At 44.1% G+C, this 16,456-nt stretch overlaps 1 protein-coding gene and 1 pseudogene across 2 annotated transcripts in view; one reads left to right on the forward strand and one right to left on the reverse strand.

Annotated features, from left to right (window-relative positions):
• LOC308643165 (zinc finger protein 280B-like) overlaps positions 1-12,907 on the forward strand; it is a 122,559-nt gene extending 109,652 nt beyond the window's left edge. Inside the window, exon 4 of the mRNA XM_081283009.1 lies at positions 12,268-12,907. Coding sequence (XP_081139135.1) covers positions 12,268-12,318 — 51 coding nt within the window. The 3' untranslated portion in view covers positions 12,319-12,907. The remainder of the gene's footprint in view (positions 1-12,267) is intronic.
• A 50-nt stretch (positions 12,908-12,957) lies between these two features.
• LOC308645240 (peroxisomal targeting signal 1 receptor-like) lies at positions 12,958-15,337 on the reverse strand (annotated as a pseudogene). Its single transcript has 2 exons — positions 15,233-15,337; positions 12,958-14,935 (listed from the first exon to the last, which is right to left on the reverse strand). The product of its transcript is annotated as a peroxisomal targeting signal 1 receptor-like (transcript).
• Positions 15,338-16,456: the final 1,119 nt, after the last annotated feature.

A 16,456-nucleotide genomic window follows, 5' to 3' on the forward strand; every position in this document is an offset into this window, starting at 1 on the left:
TGATTGATTGTATATCCTCTTCTGAGAAGTTTCTGTTCAAGTCCTTGGCCCATTTGTTGATTGGGTTTGCTTTGACTTTAAAAAATAAATAAATAAATAAATAAAGTAAAAAAAGTTGTTAATTAATGTTTCCAGGGCTTCACCATGCTGCCCTTCCTCCTTGGCCCACCTGTTTCCCACTATTGGCCCTCCCACTGAGCATTCCTGGGCCTACTGAGCATTCCTGGGCCTAGTCACATACTCAGGAAGGAGAAAGATAAGGGAGGGCTAATTCCTGAGACAGGTTACCTTAGCAACAGGTTAGAGCAGGGGCAGGTTCTTGATAAGAGTGGAGGAAGGGCTCTGAAGGAATTAACATTTCAGTTCCTCAGGGGACAGTCTCCAGTTTCCCAGTACTCCCTCAAAATTGGCTTGACTATATCTGATCTGACTCGATTTACCTTTCTATACTGACTGCCTGTCTAGTTCTGGCTTCACAGGATCACAGTGTGCAAAAGACAAATGCACATCCATGAGACTTGGGCAAAGGACAAAATAGTCTGCATAGATAATGAATAATCAGGTAGGGAAGATGGGGGCTAATTCAAAGAAACGGAAATAAAATGCTAAGGCCTCCAGAGCACTTCCCCCACTCTCAACCATTACCAAGGTTGCCTATACCTCCAGTGAGGAGCTCTTCCCAACAGGAGTTGCTGCTAATGAGTACCTACTGGGCAGATATTTTCCAGCTTTTGCCCAAGTGGGCAATATGAGCAGGGGATTAGGGTTGAAAGGAAAGGAAACCTAAGGTCTATAAAGGAGCTGTCTTGCCCTCCACTCCCATGGATAACAGCTCTGGGTTCCCTTCTCTCTGGGGGTACTATCTCTGTTCTCTACCTTAAACAAAATTTGCTTTCCATGCTTGGCTCAGTGTTTCTCAGTTGTTTGATCTTTTAACACTAGAGGAATGGAGAACCCAATTCTGATTTCCAAGACCAGTATCATCCACATGCTGCTGATGAATACATTGCTGTTCCATTTACCTTTTAAGCAGTGAGAGGAACACAATTACATCATGCAATGATTATGTGATTAAAGGTTATAAACCAATTTTTTTTTTGCACTGAAAAAACAGGGTGCAACAATTAAGCAGAGCAAAATTTACTCAGTGAAATATAGTAAAAATCACAATTTATACACAAACAGCTGAGATAAGAAAATATAAAAATGCAGTATTAAATCACCACTGTATAAAATTAACTAAGTACTGTATTCATGTAGTAATTTCATAGCTACCTCCTGTTCCTATTTCAGTAAAATCGAGTATTGACAAGTGTCTCCTTATAATAAACAGGAAAATTACCCCAAACAGACCCAGGTTAGTAAGCCATAGGAGAAGAGAAGTTATTAATTGGACCAGTGGGCCTTGGGACTAAGTGAAAGTCCCCACACAGAGATAAGTAGCTGTTTCTGATTCTATAACCAGGCTTCCCACCATGAGAGCTTCCCGCCCTGTCCTAACCACTATTCCTGCTTGATCAACCCCAAATTTTAAACCCACCTATTAGCAGCTAGTACTGCTCTTATAACTGATCTCTTGCACTGCCTTATTAAAACCCCTGTAACCCCAATGCTCAGGGCCCAGAATTTCCAGTGTGAGCTCATCTGGGTCCCTGGCATCAATAAACACACATGTTGCTTGATTTCTCACCAGACTATTTCACACAATAATAATGCCCTTGTAATATTAATTGAAGTGAAAGCAAGGAACAAGAGATGGGTAAGCAAGAAATGAAAGATGAGACCAGGCAGAGATATACACAAGAGTTTATTGGTCAGAGCTGACAAATAAAGGCCATCTCTCAATAGGAGAGAGAGGCAAAACAGGCTTGAGTTCTGGGACTTTTATGGAGAAGGCTTAGGATTCAGACTCAGGCAGGTCCTAAGGTGGGACTGTGAGGGTCCGGCGAAAAGTCAGAGGAAGAGACCACCAAGAGACTGACTCATGCAATTACAGAAGGGGATTTATTGAGGATCCAATTCAGCGCGCTGAGGCTCCAGGCTCACTCAAGAAGCGAGAGCAGCCCAGAGCCCAGAGCAGAGGCTAAGCAGTGCTTAAGTACACTTTTGGGGGAGGGCGGTCGGGGGGGTGGGGGCTTTGTATACATCAGAACAAATCAGCATGAGGCATGGGAAAATTGAACAACAACTCTCATACATGATTAGCACATTCATTGGCGGGAACAGGTCGGGCGGGGGTGATTGGTCACTCCTAAGCGGGGTACACATTCAAACTGATTGGTTTGGGCTCTGTATGCTTACGTGACAAACTGCACAGGGCCCTAGGCTAAATGGCCAGTAGGGCATTGTCTTAACTATCTCAGGAATTTCAGGTTCTGGGTGTAGCAGAGGAACTTAACAATACCTGGTCTTTCACTTTTTAATTCAGGCTTTGCAGCTTAGAAACTTTACAATGCCCAGTCTTTTACATTTTAATTCAGGCTTTGCAGCTTAGAAACTTTACCCTTTCAGGACGGTAAGGGTTGGGTTGGTAAGAGGGAATGGTGAGTTTTTCTCAGAAAGGCCCTTGGGTGGGAAAGTGAAACTTCTTCCTTAAAATGGTGGCTGTCACTAAAATGGCCATCCAGATGCTAAGCAAGGACCTTATATTCCCCCCTTTTTTTTTGTTTTTTTTTGGGGGCTCCTTAGGGAACAGGGACATAGGTCAGTCTTCTGTAACTCCTTCCTGCTGGGAAGGGGCAGGAACAAACAGATCATTAGGGGCTAGGGATGTCTTTGGAATGACAGAGGTTGAGTGATTGTGGAATGCTGTCCCTGGTGCCCCAAGTTTTGGTGAGGGATTGGTATTCCTGTAACAAAAGCTGGTTCATAGTTTGATTAGAGATTTTTTTCTGGTTCTGGTCTTGAGCCAACCTAATGATGCAGGAGGCAAACATTAATAGAAGGCCTATGACAAGGGGTCAGGAAAGGAAGTGCCTGTAGTGGCACCCCCTTTCTCCACAGAAAATCTTAACTGGGTTTCTCCAGAAATCTTCACCGTGGTTGATTTTAGGACTGTCAACCAAAGAGTCTTTACAAAAGAGTTCAATGTAGATAAACTTCCTATTTTCATGTTGCCCTATTTTACTTGGCCGCTAGCCTGGAAGAAATCAGCACTCCAGGTGCTGGACACTGCCTTACTGGTTTTTTACAAACATTTATCCAGTATAGTAGTTTGTAGAAATGTATAAACAAGGCCTCTGGCCTTGAACTGGAGCTTCAAGAGGTGTCTACATTTCTAAGATAAGAGAAGTTACCAATTGGGCTCCATGATAACAGCTGGCGGAGGAAAGAAAGGGGAGAAGAAGCTCTCCCCTTCTCAGGTGTTGTCCTTGAAAGATCACTTGCCCAAAATAATGAAAGAAAACGCTTCTTTTTATGTGAACTTCTGCACACTGTGAACTTCTGAGACCCTCCCCTTACATGCTGGGTATGAAACTCTGAAACTACCTGAACTCAGGGTTCAAGGGATTGATTGATTACAGCAAAAGCTGTGCCCTCTGAGCATGACTGCAACCAAATAAAACTGTTTCCTGCTACCTTTGGTGTTTTGCCTTGTCTGTCCCTACAACATGCCCACTGGAGAAGAGGGTTACTTAGATGCTGTAGAAGAGAGCTGTTATTTCTGATGTTCAAGGTCCTATTGGAGTTGTTTTATCTTGTTCTTTACTATACCAGATTGATTGTCATAAAAGTAGCATTCCTCCTGTAGGTACAGACAAAGTTCACCTTTTTGGGCCCTAAAAAGAGCAAGACTCATTTGATTCTGCAGAACCACAGCAGCTAAAGAATCAAGCTGAGATTTGTATGGTTAGTATGGTTTGAGCAAGTTTCTGTAAGTCTCCTAGAAATTGGAATGGTAATTTCTGGTAATAGTACCCCTGGGAGTGAGTGTAGAATAAGGGAGGAGGGCAAAAATGAAAAAGGGAAGAATAGTATTCATGGTTCTGCAGTGTCCTTGTGGTCCTCAGAGACTGAAGGAAGATTAGTGTTCCAGCCTTGCGGAAATACAGCTTAAGAGGGCCTGTGGGTGTCAGTGTATAAAAGGGCGAAGAAAACCATTTTAAATGGGAGTTATGAACCCAATATGGGTTGTCCTCAAGGCAGGCCACCAAGGGAATGGTAAGAATGACCCAACAGGGTCATTTTGTGGAGAGTTGGGGGGGACTGTTGGAGGGAGGTCAAATATCCCAGTTAACCAGGAGACAGAATGGGAGTAGGGGAAAAGGCAAAACTAGGCTTTTCCAGAACATCATTACTGAATTGCCAAAGAAGGTTCCTAATGTATGGAAGAATGGGCCAGAAAAGATAAGGAGCAAGGGGTAGTGGAGAATCAGAGGGTGGTTAGCTGAACAGGGAGATAGGCCATTTATATAGAAACTCAAAAGGGGAGATGTTGAGTGGCTTTTTTGGGAGGGCTCATAACCTAAGAATAGCCAAGAGAAGTAGTTTAATCCCATCTAAATGTAATTCAAGGGACAGTTTAGTGAGAATGTTCAAAGGACAGTTTACTGAGAATGTTCAAGGTCCAATTGATACATTCCACCTTGCCAGAGGACTAGGGATGGTAGAGGATATGAAAATGCTAGGAGACGTTGAGTGCCTTAGCTACAGACTGTGAAATATGGGAAGTAAATTCATGAACATTATCACTGGAGTGAGAAGGGGAGGCTGATTTGGGGAAGAATGTGTTCAACAAAGATGTTGACCTCTAATAGGGGCACATTTATTGGTGGTGGGAAAAGCCTCAACCCATCCTGAGAAAGTGTCAACAAGTACCAAGAGAAATTTGTACCACTTGACCAGGGGCATATGGATGAAATCCAGTTGCCAGTCAAAGTAAGGGAGATGTTCTCTTGCCTGGTGTAAAGGGAAGGCAGGTGGGCGGAGATTGGAGGTGACATTGTTTTTTTTTTTTGACAGATTTTACAGGAGGCAGAGAGGGTAGAGAGAAATTGTAGGTCCTCTGGAGAAAGTTTAAGGTGAGAAGTGAGAAACTATTTTAAAGATGTGGTGTTAGGTAGAAGAGGTTGTGAAGGAAGGTAAGCATCTGTTGAGTATCAGGTGGGGAAGAGTCAATCGGGGGACAATCAAGGCATAGGACCACAAGTGGAGTAGGCTGTCAGAGGGTGGTAGCCCTCACCTCAAGAGTCTGCCTTGTTGTTGCCAAATGTCACAAAGGAGGTGTCTGTCTGATGGGATTTATAATGTGTGATTCCAATGGCAATGAGAAGCTTTGATGACTGTAGGAGATCAGCGATAAAGGGGTATTAGTAATTGATGTTCCCTTGGTGGTAAGGAATCCACACTCCTTCCAAATAGCAGAATGGGAGAGAAGTATGTGGGAAGCTTCAGTGTAGATGTTTAGGGAGGCTCCCTTTGCCAAAGTGAAGGCTCTGATGAGGGCAACAAGGTCAGCCCGCTACTTGGATGTGTTAATGGGGAGGGCAGCCGCTTCCACAACAGAGGTTAGAGAGACTATAATATACCCTTCTCAATGAACTCCCTCATTGAGGAAGGAGGAGCCTTCTGTGAACCTGGAGCAAGGGGCCTTCCTGTATGTGGGAGGATATGGAAGAAACTCCTCCAGAGTTTTAATGCAGGAATGGGTAAGAAGAGAAGAAGTGGAAGAGTCCTGAGGAGCAGGGAGGAGAATAGCAGGGTTTAAAGGTGAGCACATGTGGAAAATAAGACTGGGATCTTCCACCAGGGAATCCTGTTGAAATAAAAGGTGACAAGAGCACTCACATAAGTTATGAAATTTAGAAGGTTGAATTGGTTGATGGGCCTTTAGATCAGGAGCCAAATGGAGTAGGTCTAAGTAAGGAGGTAGCTGACACATGAGTCAGATGGAATTTTGGAGTTCCCTGTGGTGAGTTAGAGTCTGGGACTGAGAGAAGGGAGTCACCCACTACTTCCCTAGTCCTAGGCTTTGGCAGTAGAGAGACTTGGTTGCCTGGCCAGGGCTTCCATGAGCTCTGCTGAAGGGTTGAGAACCAGGACCTGAAAGTGAACTCATCAAGGGGAAGGGATGAGTGAGAATCTTGGTGCTGGGACAAGATCTAAGTACTAGAGAGGAGACTTGTTACTGCCATCTCTAGGGAGTAGACTTTTGAAGAGTAGGGGAGGGAAAGTGCAAAGACACTTACCCAAAAGAGGTCAGAATATGGAAGAAAGAAGGTGTGTGATAATTGTCTTGGGCCCTCAGGCCAGGATCCCAAAGCAGCTCAAATCCCTGGAGGGGAGAGCAATGCTGATGGGAGAACATGATTGAGTCACTGACATCAGTGAAAGAAAAGTGGCTCAGGACTAATCACACACTCACCTGGAATAAGAAAGTGGATTTATTGTCAACCTGACAAGGCTGCTCTGCAAAAGAGAGGGACAGCAGCAGAAAGGAGGGAGAGCAGGTATTTTGATTGGGTTAGAAAATGGAGAGGGTTTTTGAAACAGATGTGAATGGGCTTGTGGTGTGAGGCAATAGAAGGACTTGAAACATCCCAGACAGTAGGATCAACCTTAGAAGGAGGTAATGAGAAGGCACCGGCAGGCAGAATAGGAGATGGTTCTAAGGTGAGGGTGAGGATCAGGGGAGCAGCATGTGGGTCTGGATGGAAGCATATATGAGGAGAGAAGAAAAGTGTAGCCCCAAACTTTGTGAGTATGTCCTTTCCCATAAGTGTAACAGGGGGCACTGTGGAGTGACCAAAAAGGAATGGGTAAAAATTAGTGAGCCAAAAATGCACACAAGGGTGGGTGTCTGTAAGAGTTGGTAGTAGGCCCTCAGAACTCCTTAAGGACTGACTATGTAGCCCTGGTGTCTAGGAGGAAGGAGACAGGCCTACCTGAAATACACAGAGTTACCCTGGGTTTCAATGGAGTAATGGTAGTGGTAGGGTGATGGGAACCTGGGCCTTATCTGTCCTCTGCAGCTAGTCCTAAGAGTTGGAAAGGGGAACCAGAAGGGCTGGATGACCAGGGGCTGCTATGGAATCAGGGACAGTCAATGGCCCAGTGTCCCTGATGGCATTTAGGACAAGGGCCTAGAAACTTGCAAGGCTTGGGACATGTATGAGCTCAGTGACCCATCTGACCGCATTTAAGGTAGGGTCTGGGTGGTCCCAAGGGACTCTTCCATGGGCCAATGAAACCAGGGACAGATGTGGCTGGACGTGGCTTGAGCAAGCATTTGATATTTCTGCTTTCGAGCCTTCTTGTCTCTCCTGTTATACACCTTAAAGGCTACTCCCAGAACCTCATCTTTGGGAGTTAGGGGCCCCCTTTTGAGGCACCTTAGTGCCTTAGTATTGGAGAAACTCTGGGAGAAAAAGCAGGTCATTGGTAGTTGTCTCATATCTGGAGTTTCAGGGTCCAGATTAATATATTGTAATAAAGCATTGGTTAGGCCATCTAAAAATGCTGAAGGGTTTTTATTCTTATTTTGGATGATTCCCTGGAGCTTTTCATAATTGATAGCCTTACGGGTTGCCTTTTTAAGTCCTTCCATGAGGCAAGTAATGAATTGGTTTCTACTAGTTACTCCTCCAGGTGAATTATAATCCCAGCTGGGGTCCCAATCAGGGATTTTTGAGAAAAACCACCACGAGTGACTGGGAGTTGTTCTTGGTGAGACCTCTTGGCCTTGGATTAATCTCTATGTTTTTTTCCCCTATGTAGTCCCAGCAGGATCCCAAGTGCATCTAAAGGCCCTGCCTCCAATGCTTACCCAGCAATAGTGAGGATCATCTGAGTATAACCTCCCTCTCAACTGGGTGAGACTAGAGACTGGGGGACACCCCACCTTTAGACTTACCTCCTATGTCTCACCATGGGTGGGTCCAGTGCCAATCAGATGGTCAGAGGAGGTCTCATGTTCCTCAACAGCATAATTTCTAGCTTGCTCCCAAACTCATCTGCACTCCTTAGGCAGGAGGGTTTTAGACAAGATCATATGGATATCATGAAAGGTCAAATCATATGATTGGTTCAGGATATTGAAACTCTTTGATATGTGTGGTTTGGCTTGAATTACAGGACCCAAGCTGCTTTTCTATCTGTAAAAGATCTGACAAAGAGAAAGGCACATGAACCCGGATTACACCATCTACCCCAGCCACCTTGCCTAGAGGATACAGAGATGCAGGTTGGGCCTGGCAGCCCATGAGTGTGTAGCAGAAGGAGAGAAGGGTGGAGGGCCAAAGGGACAGTTGTTGTGGTGGCTTCATCAGAAAGAGAATTGTGGTATGGCAGGGGCTCATCCACTGGGTAGAAGGAGGAGGAGTCCTTGGTAGGATTTTCTGTCCCTTTGGAGGCAGGCATAGAGGAGGTGAGAGTTAAGAAGACTTGTGGGGGAGAACAAGATTTGTAGAGAGAGGGCTTAGAATGTAGAGAGAAGGCCTGAACATATTTATATCTCTTTCCATTTTCCTGAACATTCACAATAGTTGAAAAGATCCCTGATAATACTTGGATATAGAGTACCCTTAAGCAGCCATTTAGAGTCCAAAGGATATTGAGGCAAGATCTGATTGCACAAATGGATAAGGTTTTGGGGTTTTAGGTCCAGGAGGCAGCCTAGAGGACTATGGGAGGAAATGGATGAGGAGCTGCCCATGGTGAGATGTAGGAGGTGAGTCTAGAGGTGGTCCATCCCCCAGTCTCTAGTATCACCCAGTTGAGAGGAAGGTTATGCTCAGGGGATCGTCATTGCTGAGTAAGCATTGGGGGCAGGGCCTGTAGATGTACTTGGAATCCTACTGGGACTACATAGGGGCAGAAGCCATATAGATTAACCCAGGGCCAAGAGGTCTCACCAGGAACAACTCCCAATCACCCTCAGTGGTTTTTCTCAAAACTAAGGACCCAACCTATAGACCTGGTTGACAGTAGTGATCATCTGTAGCTGTGAAAGCTTTGACTGGGGGTGCCTCCAACCACACGGTAACCCTGGGAGTGCTGGGTGATTAAAGGTCATTTCCAGGGAGCTGTAGGTCAACCAGAGATAGTCTTACCTGAAATGTTTGGTGGTGGGTGCAGAGAGGGCATTCGGCAAAATGGAGGGCCTGGTCCCACACTGGAATTTGGATGGGGGATGCTCAGTGACCCTCAAAGAGGGGCTTGGGCACACCAGGGAATTCAATCATGGGTTTTGGCACCAAAGAAAGGAAAGTAAGGAACCGGGAAACCAGTGAGTGAGAAATGAAAGACAAAGACCAAGCAGGGATACACATTAGAGTTTATTTGTCAGAGTTGACAAAGGCACATCTCTCCATAGATAGAGAGAAAAAACAGGCTTGGGGTTTGGGACTTTTATGGGGCAGGCTCAGGGATTAGAACTGGGCAGCTCCTAATGCAGGTGGTTAAGTGTGGGGTTGGTATAAGGGAGTGGTGAGCCTTTCTCAGAAAGGGGAAGGGAAACTTTTTCCTTAAAATGACAGTTGTCACTTAAAATGGCCATCCAGATGCTAAGCAAGGTCCTTACAATTATACATTTTTAAATCCATTCATCTGTTGAAGGACACCTAGATTGGTTCCATAGCTTAGCTATTGTGAATTGAACTGCTATAATCATTGAAGTGGCTGTATCACTATAGTATGCTGATTTTAAGTCCTTTGGCTATATGCTGAGGAGTGGGGTAACTAGGTCAAATGGTAGTTTCATTCCAAGTTTTCTGAGGAATCTCAATACTGTTTTTCAGAATGGTTGCACCAATGCGCAGTCCCATCAGAAATGTATAAGTGTACCTTTCCCCCACATCTTTGATAACCTTTATTGTTAATTATATTCTTTTTTTAATTTAATTTACTTTTTTAGTTGTAGATGGACACAACACAATGCCTTTATTTTTATGTGGTGCTGAGGATCGAACCCAGATCTCGCCCGTGCTAGGCGAGCGCTCTATCACTGAGCCACAATCCCAGCCCATTAATTGTATTCTTGATAATTGCCATTATGATTGGAGTGAGATGAAATCTCAGTGAAGTTTTAATTTGCATATCTCTAATTGCTAGAAATGTTGAACATTTTTTTATATATTTGTTGACTGATCATATTTCTCATTCTGTGAAGTGAATGTTCAGTTTCTTTGCCCATTATTGATTGTGGTATTTATTTTATTTATTTTTGTGTTAAGTTTTTTTTTTTTGAGTTCTTTGTATATCCTGGAGATTATATCTTATCTGAGATGCAGGTTGTAAAGATTTTGTCCCATTCAATACACTCTCTCTTCATATATTTGATTATTTCCTTTCCTGTGAAGAAGCTCTTCAGTTTAATACTATCCTATTTATCGATTGTTTTTTTAAATATATTTATTTTTTGGTTGTAGTCAGACACAATACTTTTATTTTATTTATTTTTTTATGTGGTGCTGAGGATTAAACCCAGGGCCTCGCACGGGCTAGGTGAGTGCTCTACCACTGAGCCACAACACTAACCCCCCTATTTATTGATTCTTGATTTTACTCCTTGAGATTTAGGAGTCTTGTTAGTTCTTAGATGACATGATGAATATTTAGGCCTAAATTTTTTTCTAGTAGGCCCAGGGTCTCTGGCATAATGAGTCCTTGATCCACTTTGAGTTGAGTTTTGTGCAGGGTGAGAGATAGGAGTTTAATTTCATTTTGCTAAATAATGATTTCCAGTTTTCCCAGCATCATTTGTTGTAAATAACCTCACAATTTTGCAACAGCCAGTTGTACCTTGCTGGATTTACATTTTTTAAAATTAGATAAAGTGTATTTTAAGGCCCAGAGTTAACTTTTAACTTCTCTGTTAACATTTTTTTTTTAAAGAGAGAAAGAGAGAGAGAGAGAGAGAGAGAGAGAGAGAGAGAGAGAGAGAGAATTTTTTTAATATTTATTTTTTAGTTTTCTGCGGACACAACATCTTTGTTTGTATGTGGTGTTGAGGATGGAACCCGGGCCGCACACATGCCAGGTGAACGCGCTACCTCTTGAGCCACATCCCCAGCCCTCTCTGTTAATTTTTTACATATGCTTGGAATGAATGTGTGTTTTGCTGTTTTTTCTTTCTTTCTTTCTTTTAATACACCCTTAACGGTTTCATTTATTTATGTAAATATTTAACATTATTGTAAAATCATTTATACATATTCATACAAAAAAAAATTCAGGATAAAACCTTGGGTCCATGGTAATTTGAAAAAAAAACTTCTATAACAGTGGTCTACTATATGCTTTGAATATAACCTTTGCTGCTCTGCCCCTGCATCTTATTTTTTAAATGGACATATTTTTTTTCTCTTCCTACTTCTCCCTAATCTTTCCCTTTCTTTAATCTCAGGGGAAATAGGATTATGTTTCTTCCCCATCCTAGGCAGAGTTATTTGAGTACATACCCACCATGTGAAGGAAGTATTCCAGATTTTGGGAATGGTACCAGAAGATCTTAGAAATAACTATTTTCCAAATTAACAAGTGAACTGCAACTCCAGATGAAAGAACATATGTAATGTAGCCTTTGAAATACCTCTATAAAAGGACTCTGTTTCTGCTGATAGGCAAGAATCAAAGCTTTCAGGACAGGAGTTCCCTGTGTTTCTCCTTTACTAACAAAGCAATAAGCCTTCTTTTTCCTTTTTCTCAAAACAATGTCTTCCTTATTGGATTGGCATCTGGGACAAGGACCAAGCTTTCAGCTACCTGATCATTCACTACTGAAGATAAGGCAAAAGTCCTAGCAATTATTTCTGGTGGTTAGTGTATCTCCCCAATGCAGGGAACAGTTGAGAAGAATCCAAGCTTCTCCATCAGCTCCCCTCAATCTTCTCTGTGTGGAGGTAATTTGATGGAAGGCAATTTTATAACACTCACCCCTGGAAACACTTCAAGAAGTATAGCAAAGATGTTTGGTGTTGCTGAAAGCTCAGTCCTTGTCCTTGGTACCAATCCAATAATGAGGACATGGCTTTGAGAAAAAAAAAGGTTTATTGTTTTGCTAGCAAAGAAGAAACACGGGGGACTCCTGTCCCAGAGGCTGTGATTTCTGCCCAACAGCAGGAACAGAGGGCTTTTATAAAGGTGATTCAGAGACAATTAAATTAGGGAGGAGAGGTCAGGGAGGAAAAGATGAGAAGGTGGGAGAAGATCAGGGAGAAGAAGGTTGGGAAAAAGAAAAAAAATGTATGTTTCAAAACCACAGGGATATAGTCAAAGCATCAAATGAATCCCTGTTACAATGATAACACTGAACCTTCTTTTTACTAGGAATTTGGCAAGATGGCAATTTCCAAACCAACTTTCTCCAATTCCTACTGACAAATCTAAGAAGAAGAACAGCTGCATTTACCACGTCCTTCTATTCTCACACCAAAGGCCCAAGGACAGAGTTCCTAATCTGATCCTATCTAGTCCCTCCAGGCTCACTCAACACTTAAGCTTTTCTCCTACCCCACAACTAGACACTCTCTGCAGCAACAGACTCTAGATGTTCCTGAGGATGCTTACCAGTAAAATACTGGCATTACTGCATCAGCATCGCACTCACAAGCTGTATTCCAAGATCACAGCTGGGAGAAGCCCCAAAATGACAAAATTATGAGGACCCAACAAAAACTCAGCTATTCCGGACTAAATCAATATTTTAATGAAACACACCAACTTCTAACACAGCCCATCCCAGACAGAATCATTGCTAGAGATATAGAGCAAAAAAGCCTATGAACAATTGCCAAGGGAAGCAGGCTATTACCAATTCTGAGTAAAAGTGCATACAGACATTACAAATTTGGTAGACCTTGTTAGAAATCACAGTTGATGATGACAATTATTCTATATCCTTGGGAACTACCCCAAAAGCAGCACCAAGAAAGGATGTGATGGAGAGAGAAATGAATTACAGTAGATGGGGTAGAGAGAGAAGATGGGAGGGGAGGGGAGGGGAGTGGGGATAGGAAAGGCAGCAAAATACAACAGACACTAGTATGGCAGTATGTATAAACGTGGATGTGTAACCAATGTGAATCTGCAATCTGTATACAGGGTAAAAATGGGAGTTCATAACCCACTTGAATCAAATTTATGAAATATGATATGTCAAGAGCATATCATAATGTTTTGAACAGCCAATTAAAAAAAAGAAAGGGTGTGATGAATGCAGAGAGATCTGTAGCTGGATGTAAAGCCCTTAAATTACTAAAGGACTCTGACAAGAGTTCCCTTCCCTATAATTATGTAGGACCTAAAACACTGACTATCCACCCATACACTAAGGCAGCTCCTGAGAGACCTTACAGCTTGTGGTCATTAGCCCACCCTCTTGGTAGGCCCACTGGGGGAGAGGGAGTCACATCCACAGCAGAGTCTCCTTGAAGCAGACACTCACAGGGCAGCCCATCCCATTGTCACTGGGGTGGGCCAAACATAGTGTGGAGGGATCCTGGGCATCAGTCACCCACCCCATAGGCATAACTCTGGCCTAACATACACAATACTAAACACAGTGTGCTCCAGTATTTTGTGACATGGTGTCCCCTCACTCTGAGGGCCCAGGCTCTTCCTCTGCATATTTAAGGCTTCCAGAAATTGTTCCACAGCCTCCTGGTGAGCCCCAAGTTTAATGTAGCTGATGCCCAGGTTGTAGTGAGACCAGATATAGCCAGGCTACAGCTCAAGGGCCTCATAGTATGCAGCCATTGCTTCTTCACTCTGGTTTTCATTGGCCAGGGTGGCCCCAACTTATTTCACAGCAAGTAGTCATTGGGACAAACACTGAGGGCAGCAGCAAAATGGTCCATGGCCTTGTCATACTTCCCACTCAGGTTGAAGAGGATTCCTAAGCCACATTGCACATTAGATCAATGGAAAAATGGCCGGAAACAGCTCTTCCACTTCAAAAAACAAGGAATCAGACAACAGAGATCCAAAAATAGGCTTGCTGGGGCCCAGTCCTGCTCCACCAGTCCCTTCTTCACCAGGTGCCATTAGATGGGCATAGGCTGCTGTGTAGCACAATCAGTCTCTCAGTGTTTTCCAGGCCTATGGCTGTGGGGACTCAATGGTGAAGCTCATAGCCAGTGCCATCAGTGTTGTCTGGTTATCTGGCGTTAGCTCCTGACACCTCCACAATGCACTGATGGCTAAAAGTTCTTGCTCTTTCTCTGCTGAGTAGTACCCAGATAATGCTGAGCTTTCATATGATTAGAATCCTCTGCTCTTTAGCCTCAAAAAGCAGCACAGAATTTGGCAAGTCCCTCTCCTGAAGCCACCATAGCCTTTCTTCAAAAGGCTAAGGGTGATCATGCAGGGGATTATCTTCCTCAAATTGGTACCCCTTATCATACAAAGCAGATGTAAGATCATCATAGTCAGAAAGCCAGGAGTGAGCCTCAGCATCCTGTTTTTCCATCTCCTCAACTCTGCCTACAACTTGTCCCAAAAATCAACATCAGATTCTATAGCTGACTTGCCTTGTTCAAACTCCATGTCAAGTGCAGATGTGTTTACTGGTCTTGTGAACTGGTCAACCCATGCATCTAATGCCTCAGAATTAGCCAATTTGTGGTCATCCTCTTTGGCCACAAAGTCACTGGCTGTGTGCTGCATATTCTCCTCAGGATGATAGTCATCATTCCATATTATCAGTGGTGGCTATTCCCTTAGGCTCTCCCAGCGCAGCTTCACCTCAGACTGCTCTAGATATTCCTCAGTCCAGCATGCAGGGGACACAGACAAGGGGTCTGTAACTTCTGTGATGAATCCTTGGGACCAGTCAATCTCATTAGAATCCTGAGTTACATTCATAATATCTCCAGCTGCAAGAAACTCCTGGGCCCAATTCTCAGATAAGGCCAAGTCTGCCACATCAGGGGCTCTCTAGGGAGCCTGGTAGAAGTTTGACTGGATCTCTTCCAGGAAGGTCATCCATCTTGAAGGTCTAAAGGGCACGAGAAACAAGTGGTGCATTCTATTTCTGCAGGAATCTCATCTTCAGAGCCTACCCTCAAAGGCTCAGAGACCATCTCAGAGGATGGGGTTCCAGGAGGCTTGAAGTCAGACCTTCATCCCTTTTGCCAAAGGGCCTCATCCTGGGTGAAATAGCTGGCTAGCTTCATGAGCAGGTTGGCATGATTGCCTTTAGCCTCCACCAGCTCCCACACTGCCAAGGTGACTGACAACTCTCTGATGGACAAAGGATGATTGGAACTGAGGTCCCAAAGCCAGACCCTCTCACAACACAGTATATTTTCTGGAGGAGGTGAGCAGACATCCGTTCCACACAGGCCAGATGGCCCACCACCAACCACTCTCCACCCCTGTGCCTTGCTATGGCCCCCATCTCTGCCAGGAGTCTGAAGGGAGCCAGTACACTCCTGGCACTCCCCTCAAAATGTTGCTGAAAGCTCTGTTCTTGCCCCCAAAGCCAATCAGAAAATGAGGACACAATTTTGAGAAAAAGGGAAAAGAAGGCTTATTGCTTTGCTAGCAAAGCAGAAACACAGGGGACTCCTGTCCCAGAGGTTATGATTCTACTAATCAGCAGAAACAGGGGGCTTTTTAAGAAGTGATTCAAATGCTACATTCCACATGATCTGTGTCTGGAGTTGTAATTCACTTGTTAATTTGGGATATAGTCATTTTGAAAGGGTAAAGTTTCTAAGCTGGAAAGCCTGAATTAAAATGTAAAAGACCGGGCATTGTAAAGTTTCTAAGCTGCAAAGCTTGAATTAAAATGTAAAAGACTAGGTATTGTTAAGTTCCTCTGCTACACCCAGAACCTGAAATTCCTGAGATAGTTAAAACAACGCCCTACTGGCCATTTAGCCTAGGGCCCTGTGCAGTTTGTCACGTAAGCATACAGGGCCCGAACCAATCAGTTTGAATGTGTACCCCACTTAGAAGTGACCAATCACCCCTGCCCAAGCTGTTCCCGCCAATGAATGTGCTAATCATGTCTCAGAGTTGTTGTTCAATTTTCCCGCGCCTCATAATGATTTGTTCTGATGTATGCAAAGCCCCCCGCCCTCTCCAAAAAGTGTACTTAAGCTCTGCTTGACCTCTGCTCTGGGCTCTGGGCTGCTCTCTCTTCTTGAGTGAGCACAGAACCCTAGCATGCTGGAACGGATCCCTAATAAATCCCCCTTGCCATTGCATGAAGCTAGTCTCGTGTGGTCTCTTTCTCTGACACTTCGCCAGACCCTTACATTTGGTGCGTTGTCCGGGAACTGCGCATCGCCGGACAGGGAGACCCAACGAACTGCTTCGGGGGTAAGTAAGGTGCCTTCCTCTGTCTTTCTTTCTCTCTCCCCTCCTTCTTCTCCTTTTCTCCCCCTTGTTCTTCTTTCGTGATCGCTCAGCTGCGATCGCTCAGGTTCCGTCTCTGGCGGCTCAATGGTGGACGTAAGTCCCCAGAGGGCGTAAGCCCTCAGAGCCTCGGGTGGGGTTGGCAGTGTATGTG

Source organism: Spermophilus citellus (genome assembly GCF_964194105.1).
Source record: "Spermophilus citellus genome assembly, chromosome: 3".
Taxonomy (NCBI): Eukaryota; Metazoa; Chordata; class Mammalia; order Rodentia; family Sciuridae; genus Spermophilus; species Spermophilus citellus.